General features: G+C 43.0%; 1 protein-coding gene across 1 annotated transcript in view; it reads left to right on the top strand.

Moving 5' to 3' along the window:
* Window positions 1-27,853, top strand: part of LOC133568737 (dynein axonemal heavy chain 8-like) — a 149,053-nt gene that overhangs the window by 101,347 nt on the left and 19,853 nt on the right. The window contains exons 64-75 of the mRNA XM_061920846.1: window positions 122-259; window positions 344-471; window positions 4,730-4,898; window positions 8,527-8,682; window positions 12,642-12,797; window positions 18,211-18,393; window positions 18,481-18,586; window positions 20,998-21,250; window positions 21,327-21,517; window positions 26,151-26,272; window positions 26,332-26,447; window positions 26,512-26,714. Coding sequence (XP_061776830.1) covers window positions 122-259; window positions 344-471; window positions 4,730-4,898; window positions 8,527-8,682; window positions 12,642-12,797; window positions 18,211-18,393; window positions 18,481-18,586; window positions 20,998-21,250; window positions 21,327-21,517; window positions 26,151-26,272; window positions 26,332-26,447; window positions 26,512-26,714 — 1,921 coding nt within the window. The remainder of the gene's footprint in view (window positions 1-121; window positions 260-343; window positions 472-4,729; window positions 4,899-8,526; window positions 8,683-12,641; window positions 12,798-18,210; window positions 18,394-18,480; window positions 18,587-20,997; window positions 21,251-21,326; window positions 21,518-26,150; window positions 26,273-26,331; window positions 26,448-26,511; window positions 26,715-27,853) is intronic.

The raw sequence follows: 27,853 nt of genomic DNA, 5'->3' as shown, positions 1-27,853 counted from the left end.
GATCTTGTAGTTTCAGCCCTTTTCTTAGGCTTTACGACGGAAAATATACAGAAACAAATAAAAGTGTGTCCAATAATATAAGCTGAATAGTGGCGTACTTTACTGTTTTTTGTGGCTATAGGCAAATCTGGCGGTTCAGGAAGTGCGCTACAAAAAGGCCAGCAGCGAGCAAGCGGCTGCCCAGGCCACACTGGCGGAGAAGGAGGCGGAGCTCGCAATAGTCCAGGCGAAGGCCGACGCAGCTATGAAGGAAAAGCAAGTATGTCAATATTATTAAACTGTCAGACACTTCACAGTTAAGTAACGTGAAACTGCGGTTTGCTAACTGGTCGTTGTCCTCCAGGAACTCTTGGATCGCTCACAGATGTGCAAAAATAAAATGCAGGCCGCCTCCGACCTTATCGGCGGGCTGAGTAACGAGAAGGTGCGGTGGACTCAGCAGAGTAAAGAATTTAAATCGCAGATCAAAAGGTAATACTGAAATGTTGATATTACAATTATTGTATTTCTTGGAGTATAAGTCGCACTTGTCGAAAATGCATAAAAAAGAAGGAAAAAAACATATATACGTCGCACTGGAGTATAAGTCGCATTTTTGGGGGAAATTTATTAGATAAAATCCAACAAAAACAGACATTTGAAAGGCAATTTAAAATAAATAAAGAATAGTGAACAACAGGCTGTTATAAATAACCAACTGAGAAGGTGCCTGATATGTTAACATAACATATTATGGTAAGAGTCATTCAATAACTATAACATATACAACATGCTATACATTTACCCAAAAATCTGTCACTCCTGATCGCTAAATACCATGAAATCTTTGTTTTCGGTGTCGCTTCTAAACAATTCTGCCAACTCCAAAGGAAGACAATGCGCCGCTTCCTCTTCTATCGGTACGTCGCTTACGTCCGAGTCATCGTCAGATGCAGTTCCAATTATTCCAGCCTTTCTGAATCCGGACAGGATGGTTTCGGTTGTCACTGAAGCCCATGCTTTGTCGATCCATCCGATGACATCCAGAAAAGTTGCATGGCGCATTCTCCCGGTTGCCGTGAAGCTGTGCTCTCCTTCCATCATCCACTGCTCCCACAGGCTGCGCAGGACTGCCTTAAAGCTCCTATTCACCGAGATGTCAAGTGGCTGGAGTATTTTGGTTAAGCCTCCGGGGATGATGGCAGGTATGGAGTTTACTCCAAACTTTCTTTCTGCTGCTCGATTGCCGTTTCCTGCTGCGTATTTCACTACTTCCAGCTTGTAACCTGCAGTATATGCTTTCCTTTTCGGTGCCTTTTTTGTTCAGCCCTTTGTTTTTATAAGTTACCGCCAATGTACTGTAGCAAGTAGCGTCTTCTTTCCCACAATGCACTTCTGCCATGACCCGCCTCCACCGAATTTTCATTGGTTGACGTGTGTGTGTGACAATTGCTGACATCCGGTTGGTCTCATACGTGAATGAGATAAATATTATTTGATATTTTACGGTAATATGTTAATAATTTCACACATAAATCGCTTGGGAGTATACGTCGCACCCCCGGCCAAACTATGAAAACAAACTGCGACTTATATTCCGAAAAATACGGTACATTGAACCCCAGCAAGTGAAGCAATTTGGATTTTTAAAATAATTTTCTATAAAGAATACGCCTGAAGGCTCTGAGGATTTTTCCGTGGGTCTTTGGTGGACTTTGTGTGATGCCACCACACTTGAGCACTGGTGATGGCAAACGGAAGGCTGCTCAGTATAGTTTAAGCGATACAACTGAATACATTTTACTAAGTAGATGCTAACATTCCATCCATCACTCCGTCCATCTTCTTCCGCTTATCCGAGGTCGGGTCGCGGGGGCAGCAGCCTAAGCAGGGAAGCCCAGACTTCCCTCTCCCCAGCCACTTCGTCTAGCTCTTCCTGGGGGATCCCGGGGCGTTCCCAGGCCAGCCGGGAGACATAGTCTTCCCAACGTGTCCTGGGTCTTCCCCGTTGCCTCCTACCGGTTGGACGTGCCCTTTTGGGTGGCATCCTGACCAGATGCCCGAACCACCTCATCTGGCTCCTCTCCATGTGGAGGAGCAGCGGCTTTACATTCAGCGCCCCCCGGATGGCAAAGCTTCTCAACCACCTTCCGGCGGAGGAAACTCTTTTCGGCTGCTTGTACCCGTGATCTTGTCCTTTCGGTCATAACCCAAAGCTCATGACCATAGGTGAGAATGGAAACGTACATCGACTGGTAAATTGAGAACTTTGCCTTCCGGCTCAGCTCCTTCTTCACGACAACGGATCGATACAGCGTCCGCATTACTGAAGACGCCGCACCGATCCGCCTGTCGATCTCACCATCCACTCTTCCCTCACTCGTGAACAAGACTCCAAGGTACTTGAACTCCTCCACTTGGCGCAGGATCTCTTCTCCAACACGAAGATGGCACTCCACCCTTTTCCGGGCGAGAACCATGGACTCTGACTTGGAGTTGCTGATTCTCATCCCGGTCGCTTCACACACTGCTGCGAACCGATCCAGTGAGAGCTGAAGATCCTGGCCAGATGAAGTCATCAGGACCACATCATCTGCAAAAAGCAGAGACCTAATCCTGCAGCCACCAAACCAGATCCCCTCAACACCTTGACTGCGCCTAGAAATTCTGTCCATAAAAGTTATGAACAGAATGGGTGACAAAGGACAGCCTTGGCGGAGTCCAACCCTCACTGGAAACGTCTCCGACTTACAATGCTGACCAAGTTCTGACACTGATCATACAGGGAGCGGACCGCCACAATCAGACAGTCCAATACCCCATACTCTCTGAGCACTCCCCACAGGACTTCCCGAGGGACACGGTCGAAGGCCTTCTCCAAGTCCACAAAGCACATGTAGACTGGTTGGGCAAACTCCCATGCACCCTCAAGGACCCTGCCGAGAGTATAGAGCTGGTCCACAGTTCCACGACCAGGACCAAAACCCCTTCCCAGGGGAGACCGGATGCAATGGACGTCGAGTGGGTCTAGCATAATATTGTGAAAGTCTAGTCCATAGAGGATTTAACATAGTAGTGAGAGTCCAGTCCATAGTGGATGTAACATAATAGTGTGAGAGTCCAGTCTATAGTGGATGTAACATAATAGTGTGAGAGTCCAGTCCATAGTTGATCTAACATAATAGTGAGAGTCCAGTCCATAGTGGATCTAACATAAGTGTGAGAGTCCAGTCCATAGTTGATCTAGCATAATAGTGAGAGTCCAGTCCATAGTGCATCTAACATAATAGTGTGAGAGTCCAGTCCATAGTGCATCTAACATAATAGTGTGAGAGTCCAGTCCATAGTTGATCTAACATAAAAGTGTGAGAGTCCAGTCCATAGTTGATCTAACATAAAAGTGTGAGAGTCCAGTCCATAGTGGATCTAACATAATAGTGTGAGAGTTCAGTCCATAGTGGATCTAACATAATAGTGAGAGTCCAGTCCATAGTGGATATAACATAAGTGTGAGAGTCCAGTCCATAGTGGATATAACATAAGTGTGAGAGTCCAGTCCATAGTGGATCTAGCATAATAGTGAGAGTCCAGTCCATAGTGGCTCTAACATAATAGTGTGAGAGTCCAGTCCATAGTGGATCTAACATAATAGTGTGAGAGTCCAGTCCATAGTTGATCTAACATAAAAGTGTGAGAGTACAGTCCATAGTGGCTCTAACATAATAGTGTGAGAGTCCAGTCCATAGTGGATCTAACATAATAGTGTTAGAGTTCAGTCCATAGTGGATGTAACATAATAGTGTGAAAGTCCAGTCCATAGTAGATCTAACATAATAGTGAGAGTCCAGTCCATAGTGGATCTAACATAAGTGTGAGAGTCCAGTCCATAGTTGATCTAGCATAATAGTGAGAGTCCAGTCCATAGTGGATCTAACATAATAGTGTGAGAGTCCAGTCCATAGTGGATCTAACATAATAGTGTGAGAGTTCAGTCCATAGTGGATGTAACATAATAGTGTGAAAGTCCAGTCCATAGTGGATCTAACATAATAGTGAGAGTCCAGTCAATAGTGGATCTAACATAATAGTGTGAGAGTCCTGTCCATAGTGGATCTAACATAATAGTGACAGTCCAGTCCATAGCGGGGCCAGCAGGAAACCATCCATCCATTTTCTACCGCTTATTCCCTTTCGGGGTCGCTGGCAAAACCATCCTATATTAACCAAAACAATTCCTGTACAGTGAGTAAAGCAACTTTGTTGGGCACAGAATTGACCCTGGAGCAGACTGACTGGCTTTACACTTTATTGTTTGCTACGGCAAAAAAAGTATTTAGAATTTAGAATGATTTCGTCTGGTTACTTACTTCCTGTCTATGAAGTATAGATCCAAGAAACCCACTTCAGACGTGATGACAGAGGAATGGGTGTTACTCGTTGAGTCGGCTTAAAATATATACGAGGCGGAAGTCGTAAACCTTCAAATTAAAGTACAGTGATAATCACACCATTACTGTTTCCTTATACTGCACTAATATATTCCTTGTAATTGAATTAAATCTGATGTATTCGTTTTATATTACACATCTCAATAAAACAATATTAATAATGCCCTTTGTAGCAAAATTGTGCTTACATTAAAACATGGATGTTTTTGTACTTAGGAGGGTCTACTGTAAATTTATCTGAACATATTGAAGAGACCTTCTGTGGAGTCGTAATTGTCATATGCTTGTGTTTCCAATGATAGGCTGGTGGGTGACGTCCTACAGCTCACCGGCTTCCTGTCCTACTGCGGCCCTTTCAACCAGAATTTCCGCGACATGTTGTTGGACATGTGGAAGAATGAACTCCTGACCAATAGTATCCCCTTCACGGAAAACCTGAACCTGATCACTACCTTGGTGGATGCTCCTACAGTAAGAACACAAAACCTAATATACAGCAGCCGTACCTCAGTCTTGGTTAACAATCCCCTCCAAAAATATCAAAGACCGAATTGTGCGAAAATTGAATCGTTTATGCAAATCCAATTCATCGGTGGTTTCAGATATGTTGGGTCATTTTTTCCGCCCCAGGCAGTAGCGTACTATATTTTCCGGACTATAAGGTACACTTTTTTTTTTTTTTTCTCAAAACTGGTGAGCCTAATGTACAGAATAATCCTCGTTTTTTGCTTACCGACCTCGAAGCAATTTTACTTTGTATGTGGTGTAACTGAACTACTCACCCCCAAATCCTCCACACGACACCTCTGCTCCAAACAGGCTAACCTCCTCCAAACTCCAAGGACAAAGCTACAAATTATGGGAGACCGGGTTCCGCCTCTCCCATTCTGTAAAATGCTTCCCCTGACCACCTGAGGGCACCACAGACTGTGGATGCTTTTAAAAAAAGACTTACAACCTTTCTTTTTAAAAAACAAAAAAGCCTTTTTATAGATATATACATACTAGTTCTAGCTATTAGGCAGTTCTAGTTCTTATTTTTATTTATTTTCATTATCTTTATTATTATTATTTTATTTAATACACTGTAGCACTTTGAGGTAGTTTGCTCAATGTAAAGTGCTTTTTACGAATAAAATCTATCATTATTATTATTATTGTAATGATAAGTGTAACCAGTAGATGGCAGTCAAACATAAGAGATACATGTAGACTGCCATATGATCGCAATATGACTCAAGTAAATAACACCAATATTTTTATAACTGTTTTAGTACAATTTTGGTAAGGTATGAATTCATACTGCTTCATGCATTGTCGGTGCATTAAAAATACTAGTATTATTATGGTGTGTGTATAAGGTAAGACATATTATCTGGCGTTTTATTGAGCAATAGTATGCAAAATCAACTTTTCTTACCTTCTGGTACTCGCTGATCTGTATTTGGGATCTGCATAAATCCTAATAAATTGCACGCATCCGCCTTTGTAGTCCTTGACGACCCCGTAGTCGATAAGCTTCTTCTTTTTCTCTATCTTTTTTTTTATGGGACACTCATCCGTGGCTGTTACCATTTCTAATATAAAGTAGTTTAAAGTAATAACTTCAGTTAACTCGCCATGAAAGCGCTAAAACATACCGGTGTAGTGGGTTTCCATTAGTCACCCAAGGAACTTTAATTGTTAGAGAGTTTTGGACGGATGTTTTTTCACGGGACAAATTTCCGGTCTTGTTTTGGTTTCCGGATGAGAAGATGCTGCTTCGTTATTGGTAGTTTGAATGTCATTAAAACAGTTAGCTCCAACTTTTGACACTTCTTCCACTCCCGTCCTTGCACGCTACAGAAGAGAAGACTAAATTCACTAATACGTTTACGGAATGTGGTCACTCATTGGTATTTATGTATTTTTTTATTTGATACAAGTTTTTCATTTATATTTTTAGCGCACCCTCCAGTAGATTGCGCCCCAGGCAATCTGACGGTGTCGCCTGGTTCCAGACACTCAAAATATAAATACATATCAAATTTTATGAAAAATATTTATAGTTTTACATACAGAAAACAATGTAAAATACATATAAGGCACAAATGGAATGTATAAGTGAACATTTAACATTGTTTGAAAATATATTGAAGAAGCTGCAGTACTCTTTGTTTAGGACAGTGGTTCTTAACCTTGTTGGAGGTACCGAACCCCACCCGTTTCATATGCACATTTCTTTAGTGAAAATTAAAATGAAGTTGTTTTTTTTCCAAATTCATTTCATTTCATTTATATTTATATTTATCTCATTCATTGATGTGCATTTAGAACGATACATACTTATATCACAATTATTATACAATTTAAATTCACACAATTCCTGAGAAGGAGCAGGATGAAGAAAATCTTATAATTTCCTGCCCCCTTTGACATGATACATTATCTTACTTCATGAATATCATTTAAGCTGACACATATATCCAAATGTAATGAAACAATCAAAAACAAAAAACACAAGAAAAACACAAGTGCAAAACTTCATAAAGTATAAACCAAACCAAGAAAATAATAGTAATAATATAATATACACCTCACAGAATGATACAGAGCAAATACAAAACCAGACAAAAAATAAGTAAAATAAAAAACGAAATGTAAACACTTATGGCTGTCCATATGATATTATTGTTCTATCTTTATATATTTTTTTCAATTGGAATATATTTTCACAGTTTTTTTATCTCCTCGTAAAGAGAATTCCACAATTTTACCCCCACCACTGATGTACACATTTGTTTTAAAGTTGTCCTTGAATATTGTTGTTGGAAATGACCTTTTCTTCTATGCTCTGTATTCTCAGAAGTGATGACAAACATTTTTTGTAAATTTGCTGTTAATGTTTTACTTCTAGCCTTAAACATGACACACAATGTCTGTAGCTTTACTAGCTCCTGTAGTTTCAATCGTCCAGAGTTAATAAATAAAATGTTAGTGTGTTCTAAGTAATCTACTTGATGAATAATCCTTATAGCTCTTTTCTGTAATTGATACAATACCTTTATGTTCCTCTTATATGTGTTCCCCCACACTTCCACACAGTAGCTGATATGTGGCAATATAAGTGCACAATACAATATGCGCATTGCCCTATAATCTAACATATATTTTACCTTCTTTAATATAAAAATACTCTTAGACATCTTTTTCCGTACATGTGCAATATGAGATTTCCATGTCAGACCGTCATCCAGTATCACTCCTAAAAATCTGAGTTCAGAAACCCTTTCAATATCAATTCCATCTATTGACAGTTTGATGGTGTCCTCTCTTTTCCTCTTACCAAAAATCATAAACTTTGTTTTTTTTACATTTAATGATAATTTGTTGACATCAAACCATCTCTTAAGTTTAAGTTTAATCATTTCCTGTTCAATAAGTATTGATAACGCTTTTAAGTCATGTCCCGAACTATAAAAGTTGGTGTTGTCCGCAAATAAAACAAATTTCAATAACTTTGATACCTCACATATATCGTTAATATACAAAATAAACAATTTAGGTCCCAAAACCGAACCTTGTGGAATTCCACATTCAATCCTCATGTGTTCAGATGTATTACCCAAAATTCAACACAAAGTTATGGTTTTTTTTTTACTAGTGTACAAAATGAACTCTGCGTGAACATCACCTTGTTCAAAGAACAAAACCAACAAAGTGCAAGAACTCGCAACTAATGACACACTTGCAAATCAGATGGAAAATTAGAGGGAACATTGTTTGGGGGTATCCATAATACGGCGATAGGGAGAAATTTTTATCTACACGATGAGTCGGGCATGTCTTGACCTCCGTGGCAGAGGCTCTGCCGAATCTCTAGGGTTCGATTGAACCCAGGTCAAGAACCACTGGTTTAGGATAATACGCTGGTAAACTAGTTTGTTGTGCCCAATGTTTGGCCTGACAATAAAAGACCACAAAAAAAATGGGAAAAACTTGGCAAAATGTTTTGATGAAAGACTAAATCTTATCAAAATGAGGGCTTGCAAACACTGAAATGATAAATGTGGACCACAGTTTGATTCACAAATAGTGATGTGTGTTTGGTACCTTCTAGATCAGCGAATGGAACCTTCAGGGTCTGCCCGGAGACGACCTGTCAGTGCAAAATGGCATCATCGTCACCAAAGCATCCCGTTATCCTCTCCTGGTCGACCCCCAGACTCAAGGAAAGACCTGGATTACGGAAAAAGAAAAGGCCAATTCTCTCCAGGTTAGGGACGGGTACTGAATTCAGTGCGTTACTCGGTACCGAGTAAATTTTATTTATTACATGTGACGTCACGACACGGAGCGGTATAGCTCGATTGGTAGAGCGGTCGTGCCAGCAGCCTGAGGGTTCCAGGTTCGATGCCCGCTTCCACCATCCTACTCACTGCCGTTGTGTCCTTGAGCAAGACACTTTACCCACCTGCCCCCAGTGCCACTCACACTGGTTTAAATGTAACTTAGATATTGGGTTTCACTATGTAAAAGTGCTTTGAGTCAATAGAGAAAAGCGCTATATAAATATAATTCACGTCACGTCCAGTTGCAGACTCGGACTCGAACTGCTTCTAAATAATGTAATTTTCCATTCCAAGAGAGTATGCTGGCCCGATAGAAAGTAGTCCGAAGTATGGCTCCAGTTTTCATAATGGGACAGCTCGATGCTAATTTACAATTGATATGCCATACACATGCTACTGAAGAGTTTTTAGTAGATTTTACCTCCAACTTTAGTCAAGAAAACTACAACTAAGATGTACATCACAATCACACAGCTGGTGTTTAACAAATACAATTCTAAGGGCATGGTAAATGGTGAACAGGTTATACTAATCCCCTCAACGCCTTGACTGTGCCTAGACATTATGTCCATAAAAGTTATGAACAGAATGGGTGACAAAGGGCAGCCTTGGCGGAGTCCAACCCTCACTGGAAACGTGTCCGACTTACTGCCGGCAATGCGGACCAAGCTCTGACACTGATCATACAGGGAGCGGACCGCCACAATCAAACAGTCCGATACCCCATACTCTCTACGCACTACCCACAGGACTTCCCAGGGGACACGGTCGAATGCCTTCTCCAAGTCCACAAAGCACATGTAGACTGGTTGGGCAAACACCCATGCACCTTCAAGGACCCTGCCGGGTGTATGGAGCTGGTCCAGAGTCCCACGACCAGGTCTAAAACCATACTGTTCCTCCTGAATCCGAGGTTCGACTATCCGGCGTAGCTTCCTCTCCAGTACACCTGAATAGACCTTACTGGGAAGGCTAACATTGTTACACTTAGCAGCAATATCTATAAAAGACTTAAACCCCTGGAAAAAATAGGGAATCACTAGACTTGAAGAATGTCAATTTATGGGTTGATGGGTTATTTATGTATAGCGCTTTTCTTCCTTCAAGGTACCCAAAGCGCTTTGACACTATTTCCACATTCACACACACATTCACACACTGACGGCGGGAGCTGCCATGCAATGCCCTTACCACCACCCATCAGGAGCAAGGGTGAACTGTCTTGCTCAAGGACACAACGGACGTGACGAGGTTGGTAGAAGGTGGGCTTGAACCAGGAACTCTATTAAAACACAACTTGACAGTGAAAAAAATTGGTTCTGTTGTCAAAATCGTGCTTCAATATTGCCCAGAGGAGGAAGTGTCTCCATGGTGAGAGCCGGTAGTTCAAACAAAAACCCTATTTAAATATGGCGGTCTGAACCACTTTTGTACTTGTTATCAATTGTACACACATTTCTTAGATGATCAGCTGCAACATGCCCACTTATAGTACACACAATTGTATTGCTTGCACACACTATTTAGCTGGGATCTTATTACCACATTTTTCCGAGTATAAGTCGCTCCGGAGTATAAGTCGCACCTGCCGAAAATCCATAATAAAGAAGGGAAAAAACATATACAAGTCGCACTGGAGTATAAGTCGCATTTTTGGGGCAAATTTATTTGATAAAACCTAACACCAAGACTATATATTTAAAAGGCAATTTAAAATAAATAAAGAATAGTGAACAACAGGCTGAATAAGTGTACGTTATATGAGGCATAAATAACCAACTGAGAAGGTGCCTGCTATGTTAACCTAACATATTATGGTAAGAGTCATTCAAATAACTATAACATATAGAACATGCTATACCTTTACCAAACAATCTGTCACCCCTAATCCATAAATGCCATGAAATCTTATACGTCTAGTCTCTTACGTGAATGAGCTAAATAATATTATTTGATATTTTACGGTAATGTGTTAATAATTTCACACATAAGTCGCTCCTGAGTATAAGTCGCAAACTTTGAAAAAAAAAACTGCGACTTATAGTCAGAAAAATACCTGTAGATCAGACCGTTACAGTATCAACACTTTGTAGGACAACAAAATACACAACAGGCACATTAATCTTAATGGCAAACATTTTTCTAACTACGGCAACATACCCTCGCCCATACGCCACGGCCAGGATGTTTGATGGCATCCATGCAAAATCTACTATATAATACTTGTAAATGAGACACAGAAAGGAAAGAAAACAAAATATAACTTATAGCATCAGATCACTATTAAATGTACAATTTTAAAGAATGAAATGTTAAACAATATTTATTACCACATGAACACAGAGGGTCCAGTGAGGGGTGGACTCCGCAAAGGCTGCCCTTTGTCACCGATTCTGTTCATAACTTTTATAGACAGAATTTCTAGGCGCAGTCAAGGTGTTGAGGGGATCCGGTTTGGTGGCTGCAGGATTAGGTCTCTGCTTTTTGTAGATGTGGTCCTAAAGGCTTCATTTGACCAGGATTTTTAGCTCTCACTGGATCGGTTCGCAGCCGAGTGTGAAGCGACTGGGGTGAGAGTCAGCACCTCTAAGTCCTAGTCCATGGTTCTCGCCCGGAAAAGAGTGGAGTGACATCTCCGGGTTGGGGAGGGTCTCCAAGTACCTTGGAGTCTTGTTCACGAGTGAGGGAAGAGTGGATCGTGAGATCGAGAGGCGGATCGGTGCGGCGTCTTCATTAACGCGGACGCTGTATCGATCCGTTGTGGTGAAGAAGGAGCTGAGCCGGAAGGCAAAGCTCTCAATTTACCGGTCTATCTACGTTCCCATCCTCACCTATGGTCATGGTTTTTGGGTTATGACCGAAAGGACAAGATCAGTTTCTACCATGAATGGATTTACGTAAACCCCGACTTAAACAAGTTAGAAAACTTATCCGGGTGTTACCATTTAGTGGTCAATTGTACAGAATATGTACTGTACTGTAATCTAATAAAAGTTTCAATCAAAAAATCAATCAATCCTCCGCCGGGTGATGGGGTTCTCCTTTAGAGATAGGGTGAGAAGCTTTGTCTTCCGGGAGGAGCTCAAAGTAAAGCCGCTGCTCCTCCACATGGAGAGGAGCCAGATGAGGTGGGTCGGGCATCTGGTCAGGATGCCACCCGAACGCCACCCTAGGGAGGTGTTTAGGTCACTTTTGACCAGTAGGAGGCCACGGGGAAGACCCAGGACACGTTGGGAAGACTATGTCTCCCGGCTGGCCTGGGAACGCCTCGGGATCCCCCGGGAGGAGCTGGACAAAGTAGCTAGGGAAAGTCTGTGCTTCCCTGCTTAGGCTGCTACCCAACCTCAGATAAGCGGAAGAAAATGGATGGATGAACACAGACAAAAGTACTGACAATTGGTACTGTTGAGTACTGCTATCGACTCCCAGGTAACGGGAATAAGTAGCATCTCGGTTGAAATGTCAAAGGTACCCATCACTACTTCAGTCGTATTGAACTTCACCACACAAAAAGAACAAAAAAAATAGCCTCGCATGGTCCTAAGTTTTTCCACCAAGGGACAATTGAAAGATGCGAGGCAGACATCTTGTACATGGATGATGGTCTGTCTATCTGTGTCGGCCCTTCTATGAGGTGGCGACTTGGCCAAGGTGTACGCCGCCTTCCGCCCAATTGTAGCTGAGATAGGCACCAGCGACCCCAAAGGGAATAAGCGGTATAAAATGGATAGATTGATGATGTATCAACGTATGCTAAGCTATCTGAACCAACCTATGACATCTTAGCTTCATGTCACAATTGAGTGTAATGTAATGTGTTTGGACCACCCACAAATCATCTTAACTTCCAACATTTACCCCTGGCTGTTATCCCCCCTCACAGAGCACGTCTCTCAACCACAAGTTCTTCCGTACGCATTTAGAGGACTCCATATCCTTGGGGAAGCCGCTGATTATTGAAGACGTGGGCGAAGAACTGGACCCTGCCCTGGACAATATTCTGGAGAAAAACTTCTTTAAATCTGGATCCAACTACAAGGTTAGTAACCCTGTGTGTGTCAGCAAGGCGGGTCTAACAAAAGCAAAGGAATTTAGCATGGCGAGGTGTTTATTTGAGGGTGACACAAAAAAACGTTCATCAATAAAAATGGAATAACTTCCAAAATTTTATTTACAAACCCGTTTCCATATAAATTGGGAAATTGTGTTAGATGTAGAAATAAACGGAATACAATGATTTGCAAATCATTTTCAACCCACGTTCAGTTGAATATGCTACAAAGACAACATATTTGATGTTCAAACTGATAAACATTTTTTTTTTTGCAAATAATCATTAACTTTAGAATTTGTTGCCAGCAACACGTGACAAAGAAGTTGGGGAAGGTGGCAATAAATACTGATAAAGTTGAGGAATGCTCATCAAACACTTATTTGGAACATCCCACAGGTGTGCAGGCTAATTGGGAACAGGTGGGTGCCATGATTGGGTATAAAAACGTCTTTCAAAAAAAATGCTCAGTCTTTCACAATAAAGGATGGGGCGAGGTACACCCCTTTGTCCACAACTGCGTGAGCAAATAGTCAAACAGTTTAAGAACAACGTTTCTCAAAGTGCAATTGCAAGAAATTTGGGGATTTCAACATCTACGCTCCATAATATCATCAAAAGGTTCAGAGAATCTGGAGAAATCACTCCACGTAAGCAGCATGGGCGGAAACCAACATTGAATGACCGTGACCTTCCATCCCTCAGACGGCACCGTATCAAAAACCGACATCAATCTCTAAAGGATATCACCACATGGGCTCAGGAACACTTCAGAAAACCACTGTCACTAAATACAGTTCGTCACTACTTATTTAAGTGCAAGTTAAAGCTCTACTATGCAAAGCAAAAGCCATTTATCAACAACATCCAGAAATTAGGCCAGCTTCTCTGAACCCGAGATCATCTAAAATGGGCTGATGCAAAGTGGAAAAGTGTTCTGTGGTCTGACGATTTCACATTTCAAATTGTTTTTGGAAATATTCGACATCGTGTCATCCGGACCAAAGGGGAAGCGAACCATCCAGACTGTTATGGACGCAAAGTTCAAAAGCCAGAATCTGTGATGGTATGGGGGTGCATTAGTGCCCAAGGCATGGGTAACTTACACATCTGTGAAGGCACCATTAATGCTGAAAGGTACATACAGGTTTTGGAACAACATATGCTGCCATCTAAGCACTGTCTTTCATGGACGCCCCTGCTTATTTCAGCAAGACAATGCTAAACCACAAACTACGTACTTCTGAACCGAGGTACATACCGGAACCAACATTTTTGTGTACCATTACACCCCTAGTGTTAAAGTTGTTTTTACGGCCACCCTCAGTGTGACCTGTGTGGCTGTTGACCAAGTATGCGTTGCCTTCACTTGTGTGTGTGAAAAGCCGTAGATATTATGTGACTGGGTCTGCACCCAAAGGTAGTGCCTTTAAGGTAGGGGTGTCCAGACTTTTTCCATTAAGGGCCGCACACGGAAAAATTAAAGCATGTGGGGGCCATTTTGATATTTTTCATTTTCAAACCATAACAAAATATATGGATTTTTAAAAATTATTTTACCCTTAGGGATCACAGGGACCATTAAGGGTCTATGTTATTAAAATGTAAAAATGTCAAATTATTATTTTTTATTTAACGCTTACAGTAAATCTCTATATCAACTTTAAAAAAAAAAAAAAAAAGGTTTTTAAATTTTTAATAGTAAAACTGAAATATGCTTGATTTAGTAATTAGAGCCCTAAAAGATCAATAATGCAGGACACCATTGATTTTAGTTCTTTATTATTTTTGAGTAATCACAGTGAAAAGATAAATAAAATACCACTAAATATATTTGGGATACAAAAGGTGCCCCACTCAGAAAGTGATACATTTTTATTAGGGTTTTTTTTTTTTACTTTCAACACTTAAGTTACGAGATAACTTCAGATATATCTGTCGATTTTACGTTTATACTATTATTTTGTTTGCTTTATGCTCTTTTGTCAAAGAAAACTTTGTTTGGTTGGTAGAGTGGCCGTGCCAGCAATTTGAGGGTTGCAAGTTCGATCCCCGCTTCCGCCATCCTAGTCACTGCCGTTGTGTCCTTGGACAAAACACTTTACCCACCTGCTCCCAGTGCCACCCACACTGCTTTAAATGTAACTTAGATATTGGGTTTCACTATGTAAAGCGCTTTGAGTCACAAGAGAAAAAGCGCTATATAAATATAATTCATGTCACGAGGGAGGTGCTGGACATTGAGTCCGAGTGGACCATGTTCCGCACCTCTATTGTCGAGGCGGCTGATCGAAGCTGTGGCCGCAAGGTAGTTGGTGCTTGTCGTGGCGGTAATCCTAGAACCCGCTGGTGGACACCAGCGGTGAGGGATGCCGTCAAGCTGAAGAAGGAGTCCTACCGGGTTCTTTTGGCTCATAGGACTCCAGAGGCAGTGGACAGGTACCGACAGGCCAAGCGGTGTGCAGCTTCGGCGGTCACAGAGGCAAAAACTCGGACATGGGAAGAGTTTGGGGAAGCCATGGAAAATGACTTCCGGATGGCTTCAAAGCGATTCTGGACCACCATCCGCCGCCTCAGGAAGGGGAAGCAGTGCACTATCAACACCGTGTATGGTGCGGATGGTGTTCTGCTGACCTCAACTGCGGATGTTGTGGATAGGTGGAAGGAATACTTTGAAGACCTCCTCAATCCCACCAACACGTCTTCCTATGAGGAAGCAGTGCCTGGGGAATCTGTGGTGCACTCTCCTATTTCTGGGGCTGAGGTCGCTAAAAAGCTCCTCGGTGGCAAGGCCCCAGGGGTGGATGAGATCCGCCCCGGAGTTCCTTAAGACTCTGGATGCTGTGGGGCTGTCTTGGTTGACAAGACTCTGCAGCATCGCGTGGACATCGGGGGCGGTACCTCTGGATTGGCAGACCGGGGTGGTGGTCCCTCTCTTTAAGAAGGGGGACCGGAGGGTGTGTTCCAACTATCGTGGGATCACACTCCTCAGCCTTCCCGGTAAGGTTTATTCAGGTGTACTGGAGAGGAGGCTACGCCGGATAGTTGAACCTCGGATTCAGGAGGAACAGTGTGGTTTTCGTCCTGGTCGTGGAACTGTGGACCAGCTCCATACTCTCGGCAGGGTTCTTGAGGGCGCATGGGAGTTTGCCCAACCAGTCTACATGTGCTTTGTGGACTTGGAGAAGGCATTCGACCGTGTCCCTCGGGAAGTCCTGTGGGGAGTGCTCAGAGAGTATGGGGTATCGGACTGTCTTATTATGGCAGTCCGATCCCTGTACGATCAGTGTCAGAGCTTGGTCCGCATTGCTGGCAGTAAGTCGGACACGTTTCCAGTGAGGGTTGGACTCCGCCAAGGTTGCCCTTTGTCACCGATTCTGTTCATAACTTTTATGGACAGAATTTCTAGGCGCAGTCAAGGCATTGAGGGGTTCCGGTTTGGTGGCCGCGGGATTAGGTCTCTGCTTTTTGCAGACGATGTGGTCCTGTTGGCTTCATCTGGCCGGGATCTTCAGCTCTCACTGGATCGGTTCGCAGCCGAGTGTGAAGCGGCCGGAATGAGAATCAGCACCTCCAAATCCGAGTCCATGGTTCTCTCCCGGAAAAGGGTGGAGTGCCATCTCCGGGTTGGGGAGGAGACCCTGCCCCAAGTGGAGGAGTTCAAGTACCTAGGAGTCTTGTTCACGAGTGGGGGAAGAGTGGATCGTGAGATCGACAGGCGGATCGGTGCGGCGTCTTCAGTAATGCGGACGTTGTACCGATCTGTTGTGGTGAAGAAGGAGCTGAGCCGGAAGGCAAAGCTCTCAATTTACCGGTCAATCTACGTTCCCATCCTCACCTATGGTCATGAGCTTTGGGTCATGACCGAAAGGATAAGATCACGGGTACAAGCGGCCGAAATGAGTTTCCTCCGCCGTGTGGCGGGGCTCTCCCTTAGAGATAGGGTGAGAAGCTCTGTCATCCGGGAGGAACTCAAAGTAAAGCCGCTGCTCCTTCAAATCGAGAGGAGCCAGATGAGGTGGTTCGGGCATCTGGTCAGGATGCCACCCGAACGCCTCCCGAGGGAGGTGTTTAGGGCACGTCCAACCGGTAGGAGGCCACGGGGAAGACCCAGGACACGTTGGGAAGACTATGTCTCCCGGCTGGCCTGGGAACGCCTCGGGATCCCCCGGGAAGAGCTAGAAGAAGTGGCTGGGGAGAGGGAAGTCTGGGCTTCCCTGCTTAGGCTGCTGCCCCCGCGACCCGACCTCGGATAGGCGGAAGAAGATGGATGGATGGATGGATAAATATAATTCACTTCACTTTTTTATATGGCAACTACACAATATATGCAATATTTACCACATAAAACATTTTAAAATGAAATATTTGAAGTAATTGGAGCTTTGAAAATAATTCATTATAGATTTTTGTCTTCTTTTTTTTTATTTTGAGAATTGGCAAAAAAATAAATGATTGATTGAAACTTCTAATTAGTAGATTGCACAATACAGTACATATTTCGTACAATTGACCACTAAATGGTAACACCCTAATAGGATCCCCATTAGCTCGTTGCCACAACAACCCACTAGTCTTCCTGGGGTCCACAACTCAATACAATTACAAGTAAAAGCATATAATTATAACTACACAATACAGACAAAAAATATTAATAATAAAAGCATCAATAAGAAAACAGGCAAACAATTTACAGTCACAGAATGATAATTACCATTTAAATATAACTACACAATATAAAACCAAACATAAAAAAATCATCAACGAACAAACTAATTTAAAAACTCAGATAAAGTATTACTTTCATATTAAAAACCTGTTTACTTTCAGTGCCGGTGAGAATTTGAGGCAGGTTATTCCAGAGCGATACAGAGCTATAAATAAATCATTTCCGCAAAGCATTCTTTCTGGGACGAGGTAGTACAAAATGCCCCTCACTGGACGCCCTGGTATTATGATTATAAAATAAAGACAAAAGAAAACAAAAACAGCCTGCAGGGCAGCTTTGTGTCAACATTGCAGCTTTTTGTCATTACATATCACCTCATTCCAATTTGTTTAATGTTCTTTTTTTATTTTTGCAATAGCATTTCCAGAATGTGTGGCAATTAGCTGCGGGCCGCAAATGGCCTGCGGGCTGCACTTTGGACACCCCTGATTGAAGGTTTATTGGCGCTCTGTACTTCTCCCTACGTCCGTGTACCACTCTGTACAGCGGCATTTAAAAAAAGTCATGCATTTTACTTTTTGAAACCGATACAGATAATTGCCCATATTACATTTTTAAAGCATTTATCGGCCGATATGATCGGACATTTCTACTGAAAAGGATTGTATGCTAATAAAATGTCAATAAAGTACCCGTAATGAACACTCCTTTTTGGGTTTTTGCCCCGTGTAGGTGAAAGTGGGAGACAAAGATGTGGACGTGTCGTCTAATTTCCGGCTCTACATCACCACTAAACTACCCAATCCGTCCTACACGCCAGAGGTGAGCGCCAAGACGTCAATCATCGACTTCACCGTCAACATGAAGGGCTTGGAGGACCAGCTTCTGGGTCGCGTCATCCTGGCGGAGAAGAAGGTTAATTCACCGTCCGCCTCCTGTACAGTTTGGCGTGTTGGCGTCACGTGAGATGAAGTGAAGACATTGTCATAATGCTCGTGACAGGAACTGGAGGCAGAGCGGTTGAAGCTCATTGAGGACGTGACATCCAACAAAAGGAAGATGCAGGAGCTGGAGGACAACCTGCTGTACAAACTTAGCTCCACAAAAGGTGACAGGTCTTTTCTGTACATGCATGTGACTTCAAACAAACATTGTAACTTTTATGGTTGTCTTATTTTAACATGCACAACTTTTTAAGTCAGTTTGATAGTCATTTACTAACAACTTATAGGCCTACGGAAATGAGATTTTCTTATTTAAACGGGGATAGCAGGTCCATTCTATGTGTCATACTTGATCATTTTGTGATATTGCCATATTTTTGCTGAAAGGATTTAGTAGAGAACATCGACGATAAAGTTGGTAACTTTTGGTGCTGATAAAAAAGCCTTGCCTTTACCGGAAGTCGCAGACGATGACGTCACAAGTGTGAGGACTCCTCACGTCTGAACATTGTTTACAATCATGGCCACCAGTAGCGAGAGCGATTCGGACCGAGAAAGCGACTATTTCCTCATTAATTTGAGCTAGGATGAAAGATTTGTGGATGAGGAAAGTTAGAGTGAAGGACTACAAGGGGAAAAAAAGGCGAGGGCAGTGGGAGCGATTCAGATGTTATTTATTTACTAGGATAATTCTGGAAAACCTATCTTGAAATCTGCTTATTGTGTTACTAGTGTTTTAGTGAGATTATATGGTACCTGAAAGTCGGAGGGGTGTTACCACGGATGTGGTGACCGCCAGTGTCTCTGAGGGAAGCCACGTTTCTCGACGAGGCGAAGCGAAGTCAACCTTAGGGGCCAGGCTGAGCTTTTTTTCCCCCTCCTCCGCGGTGGAAACATCCCACGTTCGGGGTAGGCCACAGCAGCCTCGTTGACAGGTGCACGAGAAACGACGCAAGCTATCCGCTCATGTCTACGGTAAGAGCCGACTTATTACCACAGTTTTCTCACCGAAACCTGCCGTTTGACATGTGGTAGGGAACCATGTTCGCTTGACCACTCTGTTCCATAGTAAAGCTTCACCGTCATCTTTATTTAATGTAAACAAAGAAACACCGGCTGTGTTTGTTTTGCTACAGCCGGCCGCAATACACCACTTTCCACCAACAGCTTTCTTCTTTGTGGTCTATTTTATTAATTGGACAGATTGCAAAAGATTCAGCAACACAGATGTCCAGAATACTGTGTAATTATGCGATTAAAGCAGACTACTTATAGCTGGGATCGGGGCTAGAACAACATGTCCCCTACATTCCGTGACGCCATGCGCACGCGTCATCATACCGCGACGTTTTCAAAGGACACATCGCGGGAAATTTAAAATTGCAATTTAGTAAACTAAAAAGGCCGTATTGGCATGTGTTGCAATGTTAATATTTCATCATTGATATATAAACTATCAGACTGCGTGGTCGGTAGTAGTGGCTTTCAGTAGGCCTTTAATTCTGAAAAAATATCCGAACAAGTAGACCTTTTACAAGCAGGGCGTCTAAACCTTTTCCAGCGAGCGCCATAAAAAATAAATATTGGAGGATTCACTTGTAAAGAACATAATGTCATGACTTGCTGGAGTTTCCAATCATTTTTACAACTCTTAATTTTTTTATGGATTTATTATGGCTCTACTGAAAATGTGAGAAAATGTGCTGGGTCAAAAGTATACATAAAGCAATCTTAATATTTGCTTACATGTCCTTTGGCAAGTTTCACTGCAACAAGGCACTTTTGGTAGCCATCCACAAGCTTCTGCTTGAATTTTTGACCACTCCTCTTGACAAAATTGGTGCAGTTCAGCTGAATGTGTTGTTTTTCTGATGTGGACTTGTTTCTTTAGCATTGTCCACATGTTTAAGTCAGGACTTTGGGAAGGCCATTCTAAAACCTTCATTCTAGCCTGATTTAGCCATTCCTTTACCACTTTTGAGGTGTGTTTGGGGTCATTGTCCTGTTTGAACACCCAACTACGCCCAAGACCCAACCTCCGGGCTGATGATTTTTGCTTGTCGTGAAGAATTTGGAGGTAATCCTCCTTTTTCATTGTCCCATTTAAAGTACTAGTTCCATTGGCAGAAAAACAAGCCCAGATCATAATACTGCCACCACCATGCTTGACTATGGGCATGGTGTTCCTGGGATTCAACTCACCTTTTTGTCCTCTAAACATATTGCTAGGTATCCTGGCCAAACAGCTCAATTTTCTTTTCTTCTGACATCACATGGATGAAGATAATACTTTCTGGAGGAATGTTCTGTGGATGGATCGATGGATGGATGGATGGATTGTCACAAATGTGCTTGCCTTTAGGGGATTTGTTATAGACCTGCTTCTTATAATCATGAATTGATTGACGTGGACCCCGACTTAAACAAGTTGAAAAACTTATTCAGGTGTTACCATTTAGTGGTCAATTGTACAGAATATGTACTGTACTGTGCAATCTACTAATAAAAGTTTCAATCAATCAAAGAAAAAAAAAAGTCTGCTATGAACTGTAATAATACGACTGTGTGTCCTCAGGTTCCTTGGTGGACGATGACTCCATGATCGGAATCCTGAGCACCACCAAGCAAACGGCTGCCGAGGTCAGCGTGAAGCTGAACATCGCCGCCGAGGCAGAGGAGAAGATCAAGGCGGCCCAGTCCGAGTATCGTCCAGTGGCGTGCCGAGGCAGCATACTTTACTTCCTCATCACGGAGATGAGCATGGTCAACGTCATGTACCAGACCTCCCTGAGCCAGTTCCTCAAGATTTTTGACATCTCGCTGGCAAAGTAAGGGTAGTCACTCCGGCGTCTGCTTATTGCTCCGCGCATGTTTGGTCCGCTCATCAGCAAAATACTTTGGCAGGTCCGAGAAGTCGTCCAAAACGACCAAACGAATCCTCAACATCATCGAGTACTTGACTTACGAAGTGTTCAGGTACACAGTCAGGGGACTGTACGAGAACCACAAGTTCATCTTCACGCTGCTGATGGCCCTCAAGATTGACCTGCAGAACGGGAAGATACAGCACAGCCAGTTTCAGATTCTTATTAAAGGTAACACAGTTTTTATCAACATGCTGCACATTCTATGAGTACAAGTCACCTATAGCCTATGCGACTAATGCCACCTGTACTGAGACCAGTCTGTTTGCTCTATGAATGTTTTTTGTGGCACCCCTTTGATGTTGTACTCAAAATGCTTCGGCAATTGGTGCCATCCATCAATCTATTTTCTACCGCTTGTCCCTTATGGAGTCGCCGGGGGTGCTGGAGCCTATCTCAGCTGCATTCGAGCGGAAGGCGGGTTACACCCTGGACAAGTCGGTACCTCTTTACAGGGCCAACACAGATAGACAGACAACATTAACACTCTAGAGAACATTTAGCGTTGCCAATCAACCTATCCCCGGGTGCATGTCTTTGGAAGTGGGAGGAAGCCGGAGTACCCGGGGGGAACCCACGCAGTCACGGGGAGGACATGCAAACTCCACACAGAAAGACCCCCAGCTTGGGGATCGAACCTAGGACCGACATATTGTGAGGCACATGCACTAACCCGTGTTCCACCGTGCTGCCGGGTGTCTCGTGTGTCCCCAGAAAATACAATTTACAACTGCACAATGGAATTAACTATTGTTTTATTCTATTATCAAACAGAGTGTCTTTCACATGAATGTGATGGCATAAATAACTAGAATGGCACTCGGAGAGTGCCGAACTCCGCCTGCCCCCCCAAGTCCTGAATATTGACGGTGATCTGCATGGGCCTCCAAAATGCATTCATTTGTTTCTCGTCTAATTTCGGACTCAATTTTATTTATGTAGCCCTAAATCACAAGTGTCTCAAAGGGCTGCACAAGCCACAACAACATATTTGGTTCAGATCCCACTTCAGGGCAAGGAAAAACTCAACCCAGTGGGATGACACTGAGAAACCGTAGAGAGGACCACAGATGTGGGTGTCCCTCCACCGATTCTAGAGGAGGCCGGTGCAATGGACGTCGAGTGGGTCTAGCATCATCTTGTAAAAGTCCAGTCCATAGTGGATCTAACAAAATAGTGTGAGTCCAGTCCATAGTGGATCTATCATAATAGTGTGAGAGTCCAGTCCATAGTCGCTCTAACATAATAGTGTGAGAGTCCAGTCCATAGTGCATCTAACATAAGTGTGAGAGTCCAGTCCATAGTAGATCTAACATAATAGTGTGAGAGTCCAGTCCATAGTCGCTCTAACATAATAGTAGTGAGAGTCCAGTCCATAGTGCATCTAACATAATAGTGAGAGTCCAGTCCATAGTAGATCCAACATAATAGTGTGAGTCCATTCCATAGCGGATCTAACATAATAATGTGAGAGTCCAGTCCATAGTGGATCTAGCATAATAGTGAGAGTCCAGTCCATAGTGGATCTTACATAACAGTGTGAGAGTCCAGTCCATAGTGGATCTAACATAATAGTGTAAGAGTCCAGTTCATAGATGATCTAACATAATAGTGTGAGAGTCCAGTCCATAGTGGATCTAACATAATAGTGTGAGAGTCCAGTCCATAGTGGATCAAACATAATAGTGTGAGAGTCCAGTCCATAGTGGATCTAACATAATAGTGTGAGAGTCCAGTCCATAGTGGATTTAACATGCAAACCCCGTTTCCATATGAGTTGGGAAATTGTGTTAGATGTAAATATAAACCGAATACAATGATTTGAAAATTATTTTCAACCCATAAAGATAAGATATTTGATGTTCAAACTCATAAACTTTATTATTTTTTTGGAAATAATAATTAACTTAGAATTTCATTGCTGCGACACGTGCCAAAGTAGTTGGGAAAGGGCATGTTCACCACTCTTGTTACATCACCTTTTCTTTTAACAACACTCAATAAACGTTTGGGAACTGAGGAAATTAATTGTGTGTGAATTATATTTCAAAAATCCTCGAAAAAATTGTTGCGGAGCAGTTAAATGAACACTTAGCGTCTAACAATCTATGTGAAACCTTTCAATCCGGTTTCAGGGCAAATCACTCCACGGAGACAGCCCTCGCAAAAATGACTAATGATTTATTGCTAACGATGGATTCTGATGCGTCATCTATGTTGCTGCTCCTCGATCTTAGCGCTGCTTTCGATACCGTCGATCATAATATTTTATTAGAATGTATCAAAACACGAATTGGTATGTCAGACTTAGCCCTGTCTTGGTTTAACTCTTATCTTACTGATAGGATGCAGTGTGTCTCCCATAACAATGTGACCTCGGACTACGTTAAGGTAACGTGTGGAGTTCCCCAGGGTTCGGTCCTTGGCCCTGCACTCTTCAGCATCTACATGCTGCCGCTAGGTGACATCATACGCAAATACGGTATTAGCTTTCACTGCTATGCTGATGACACCCAACTCTACATGCCCCTAAAGCTGACCAACATGCCGGATTGTAGTCAGCTGGAGGCGTGTCTTAATGAAATTAAACAATGGATGTCCGCTAACTTTTTGCAACTTAACGCCAAAAAAACGGAAATGCTGATTATCGGTCCTGCTAGACACCGAACTGTATTTAATAATACAACTCTAACATTTGACAACCAAATAATAAAACAAGGCGACACGGTAAAGAATCTGGGTATTATCTTCGACCCAACTCTCTCCTTTGAGGCACACATTAAAAGCGTTACTAAAACGGCCTTCTTTCATCTCCGTAATATCGCTAAAATTCGCTCCATTTTGTCCACTAAAGACGCCGAGATCATTATCCATGCGTTTGTTACGTCTCGCCTCGACTACTGTAACGTATTATTTTCGGGTCTCCCCATGTCTAGCATTAAAAGATTACAGTTGGTACAAAATGCGGCTGCTAGACTTTTGACAAGAACAAGAAAGTTTGATCACATTACGCCTGTACTGGCTCACCTGCACTGGCTTCCTGTGCACTTAAGATGTGACTTTAAGGTTTTACTACTTACGTATAAAATACTACACGGTCTAGCTCCAGCCTATCTTGCCGATTGTATTGTACCATATGTCCCGGCAAGAAATCTGCGTTCAAAGGATTCCGGCTTATTAGTGATTCCCAAAGCCCAAAAAAAGTCTGCGGGCTATAGAGCTTTTTCTGTTCGGGCTCCGCTGTGAACGGGACTCTCGTTGCTGTGTTGGATCCGCTTTGGACTGGACTCTCGCGACTGTGTTGGATCCATTATGGATTGAACTTTCACAGTATCATGTTAGACCCGCTCGACATCCATTGCTTTCCTCCTCTCCAAGGTTCTCATAGTCATTATTGTCACCGACGTCCCACTGGGTGTGAGTTTTCCTTGCCCTTATGTGGGCCTACCGAGGATGTCGTAGTGGTTTGTGCAGCCCTTTGAGACACTAGTGATTTAGGGCTATATAAGTAAACATTGATTGATTGATTGATTGATTGATATAGCACTTTTTCTCTAGTGACCCAAAGCGCTTTACATTGTGAAATCCTATATTTAATTTTTACATTTAAACCAGTGTGGGTGGCACTGGGAGCAGGTGGGTAAAGTGTCTTGCCCAAGGACACAACGGCAGTGACAAGGAAGGCGGAAGCGGGAATCGAACCTGCAACCCTCAAGTTGCTGGCACGGCCGCTCTACCAACCGAGCTATACCGCCCCCAATTGTTGAAGCTTTGAAAGGGAAATTCTTTCCCATTCTTGTTTTATGTAGAGCTTCAGTCGTTCAACAGTCCGGGTTCTCTGCTGTTTTATTTTACGCTTCATAATGCACCACATATTTTCAATGGGAGACAGGTCTGGACTCCAGGCGGGGCAGGAAAGTACCCACACTCTTTTTTTACGAACCCACGCTGTTATTCTGTAACACGTGCGGAATGTGGCTTGGGATTGTCTTGCTGAAATAAGCAGGGACGTCCATGAAAAAGACGGCGCTTAGATGACAGCATATGTTGTTTCAAAACCTGTATGTACCTTTCAGCATTAATGGTGCCTTCACAGATGTGTAAGTTACCCATGCCTTGGGCACTAATGAACCCAATACCATCACAGATGCTGGCTTTCGAACTTTGCGTCGACAACAGTCTGGATGGTTCGCTTCCCCTTTGGTCCGGATGGCACGATGTCTAATATTTCCCAAAACCAATTTGAAATGTGGACTCATCAGACCACAGAACTCTTTCCCACTTTGCATCAATCCATCTTAGATGATCTCAGGCCCAGAGAAGCCGGCGGCATTTCTGGATGTTGTTGATAAATGGCTTTCGCTTTGCATTGTAGAGTTTTAATTTGCACTTACAGATGTAGCGAAAAACTGTATTTAGTGACAGTGGTTTTCTGAACTGTTCCTGAGCCCATGTGGTGGTATCCTTTACACACATCTGCGGTTCCCTCCCAGGTTTCTCACTGTCATCCCACTGGGTTGAGTTTTTCCTTGCTCTGATGTGTGATCTGAACCGAGGATGTCGTTGTGGCTTGTGCAGCCCGTTGAGACACTCGTGATTTAGGGCTTTATAAACAAATATTGATTGACTGATTGATTGATACAGCGCTACCATGCAGTTTATCGATTACAGGCAACACAGATGGAGTGCGTAATTTGACAAATGTTCACCCTTTAGTGTGCAGCAGCATTGGCTTACACAAAAAATACATACACGTGGTATGGAATGCATGGCGGTGACAAAAACGAGTGCCTTTTTCCCTCAGGTGGTGCTGCACTCGACCTTAAGGCGTGCCCCCCAAAACCCTTCACTTGGATCCTGGACATTGTGTGGCTGAACCTGGTGGAACTGAGCAAACTGCCACAGTTTGCAAACATCCTCAATCAGGTGAAACTTAAAATTTGTTGTTCGGATGTTTCTAGGCCTTCCTCATTCTGTGTCTGTAGGTATCTAAGAGTGGAAAGCAATGGAAAATATGGGCCAGCGGTGATGCGCCGGAGGAGTCGGTCCTTCCAGATAACTTGAGCTCCTTAGACGTCTTTAATAAGCTCATGCTGATAAGGTCAGACTTGAATATCATTTTAAAGTTTAAGGAACAATAATCATTGTGACCACTTTCCTGGCAGGTCTTGGTGTCCTGATCGCACCTTGAGTCAGGCCAGGAAGTACGTGGGGGACTCCATGGGTGCCCGGTTTGCCGAGCCGGTGCTTTTGAACCTGCACGGCACGTGGGAGGAGAGCGACATCCGCACGCCGCTAATCTGCTTCCTGTCCATGGGCTCCGATCCGACCAACCAGATTGAAGCCCTCGCAAAGAAACTAAGTCTGGGTAATGTTGCATCTTCCCAGTATTCCCTCCCGGGGAATCTAAATTACTGTTCAATCCCAAATTCTTTCGATGACATATATGCTGAGTAAGCAGGACCATCAAGACCGAATGGGAATATTATCAAATTTTACTGAAGCTTCAGGAGAACAGCCCAGACCAGTACATTCATACCGGATTATCAAGTTGTTCTAACATTCAAACGGAAATAAACTACTTCTTGAATCTGAAAGCAGTAGGGGTGTAACGGTACGTATATTTGTATTGAACCGTTTCGGTACGGGGGTTCCGGTTGGGTTCGGAGGTGTACCAAACGCGTTTCCAAATATGAAGTAGCCGCCTAAGCTAAAGTCTTAACAAGCTGCTTCGCTCCATTCTACCTCTGTCCCTGTCTGTATACAGCACCAGGCATTGTCCCAACCCACACCACCATCTGATTGGTTCCATTATAGTGGTAACAGCCAATCAGCAGTGCATATTCAGAGCGGTTAAAACTAATCAGCAGTGGGTATTCAGAGCGGTTAAAACTAATCAGCAGTGCGTATTCAGAGCGTATGTTGTCAGCGCTTCAGCGTCGAGCAGATAGGTGTTTAGCAGGTGAGCAGCGGACTCTCCCCAAATGATAATAAACACCTTCCAGTCAACGTTCTAGAAACAAACCGCAGCTCAGCTCGCTTGCAGTCCTGGCTTGAGGTGAAGGCTTATTAACTTTTAGCGTGACGTTAGCTCATTTTGCGGTGTGTGTGTGTGTTAGCTCAATGTGCGGTGTGTGTGTGTGTGCGTGCGTGTATGCTAGTGACATAATAATGTAAGTGCATAATTAAGCCTACATGAACTCCATGGTGTTCAGGGATGAATAGTCTCTCTTATTGCTGCTGTTCAATTTTTTTAGCTATAGTTACATTAATCACTAGTAATGTAGCAGCCTAGTTTTGAATGGCAGGGTCCTTGCTATCACATGTTGATAAAAATATAACATTTACATAATAAAAATCAACTACATGCTTCCCAAATGCTGTAATAAATTAAGCACAATGAGTTGACTTGAAACTTTTTATTGTTGCACTTTTTATATGTAGAAGAAAAGTTTTGTCATTTTATTTAATCTGTGCAACAAGTTGAGGCAGTTTAATGTGGATTAA

The sequence above is a fragment of the Nerophis ophidion genome, linkage group LG14, assembly GCF_033978795.1.
Source record: "Nerophis ophidion isolate RoL-2023_Sa linkage group LG14, RoL_Noph_v1.0, whole genome shotgun sequence".
Lineage (NCBI taxonomy): Eukaryota > Metazoa > Chordata > Actinopteri > Syngnathiformes > Syngnathidae > Nerophis > Nerophis ophidion.
The sequence above is the reverse complement of the archived record's forward strand: the minus strand, read 5'-3'. Positions and strand labels throughout refer to the sequence as shown.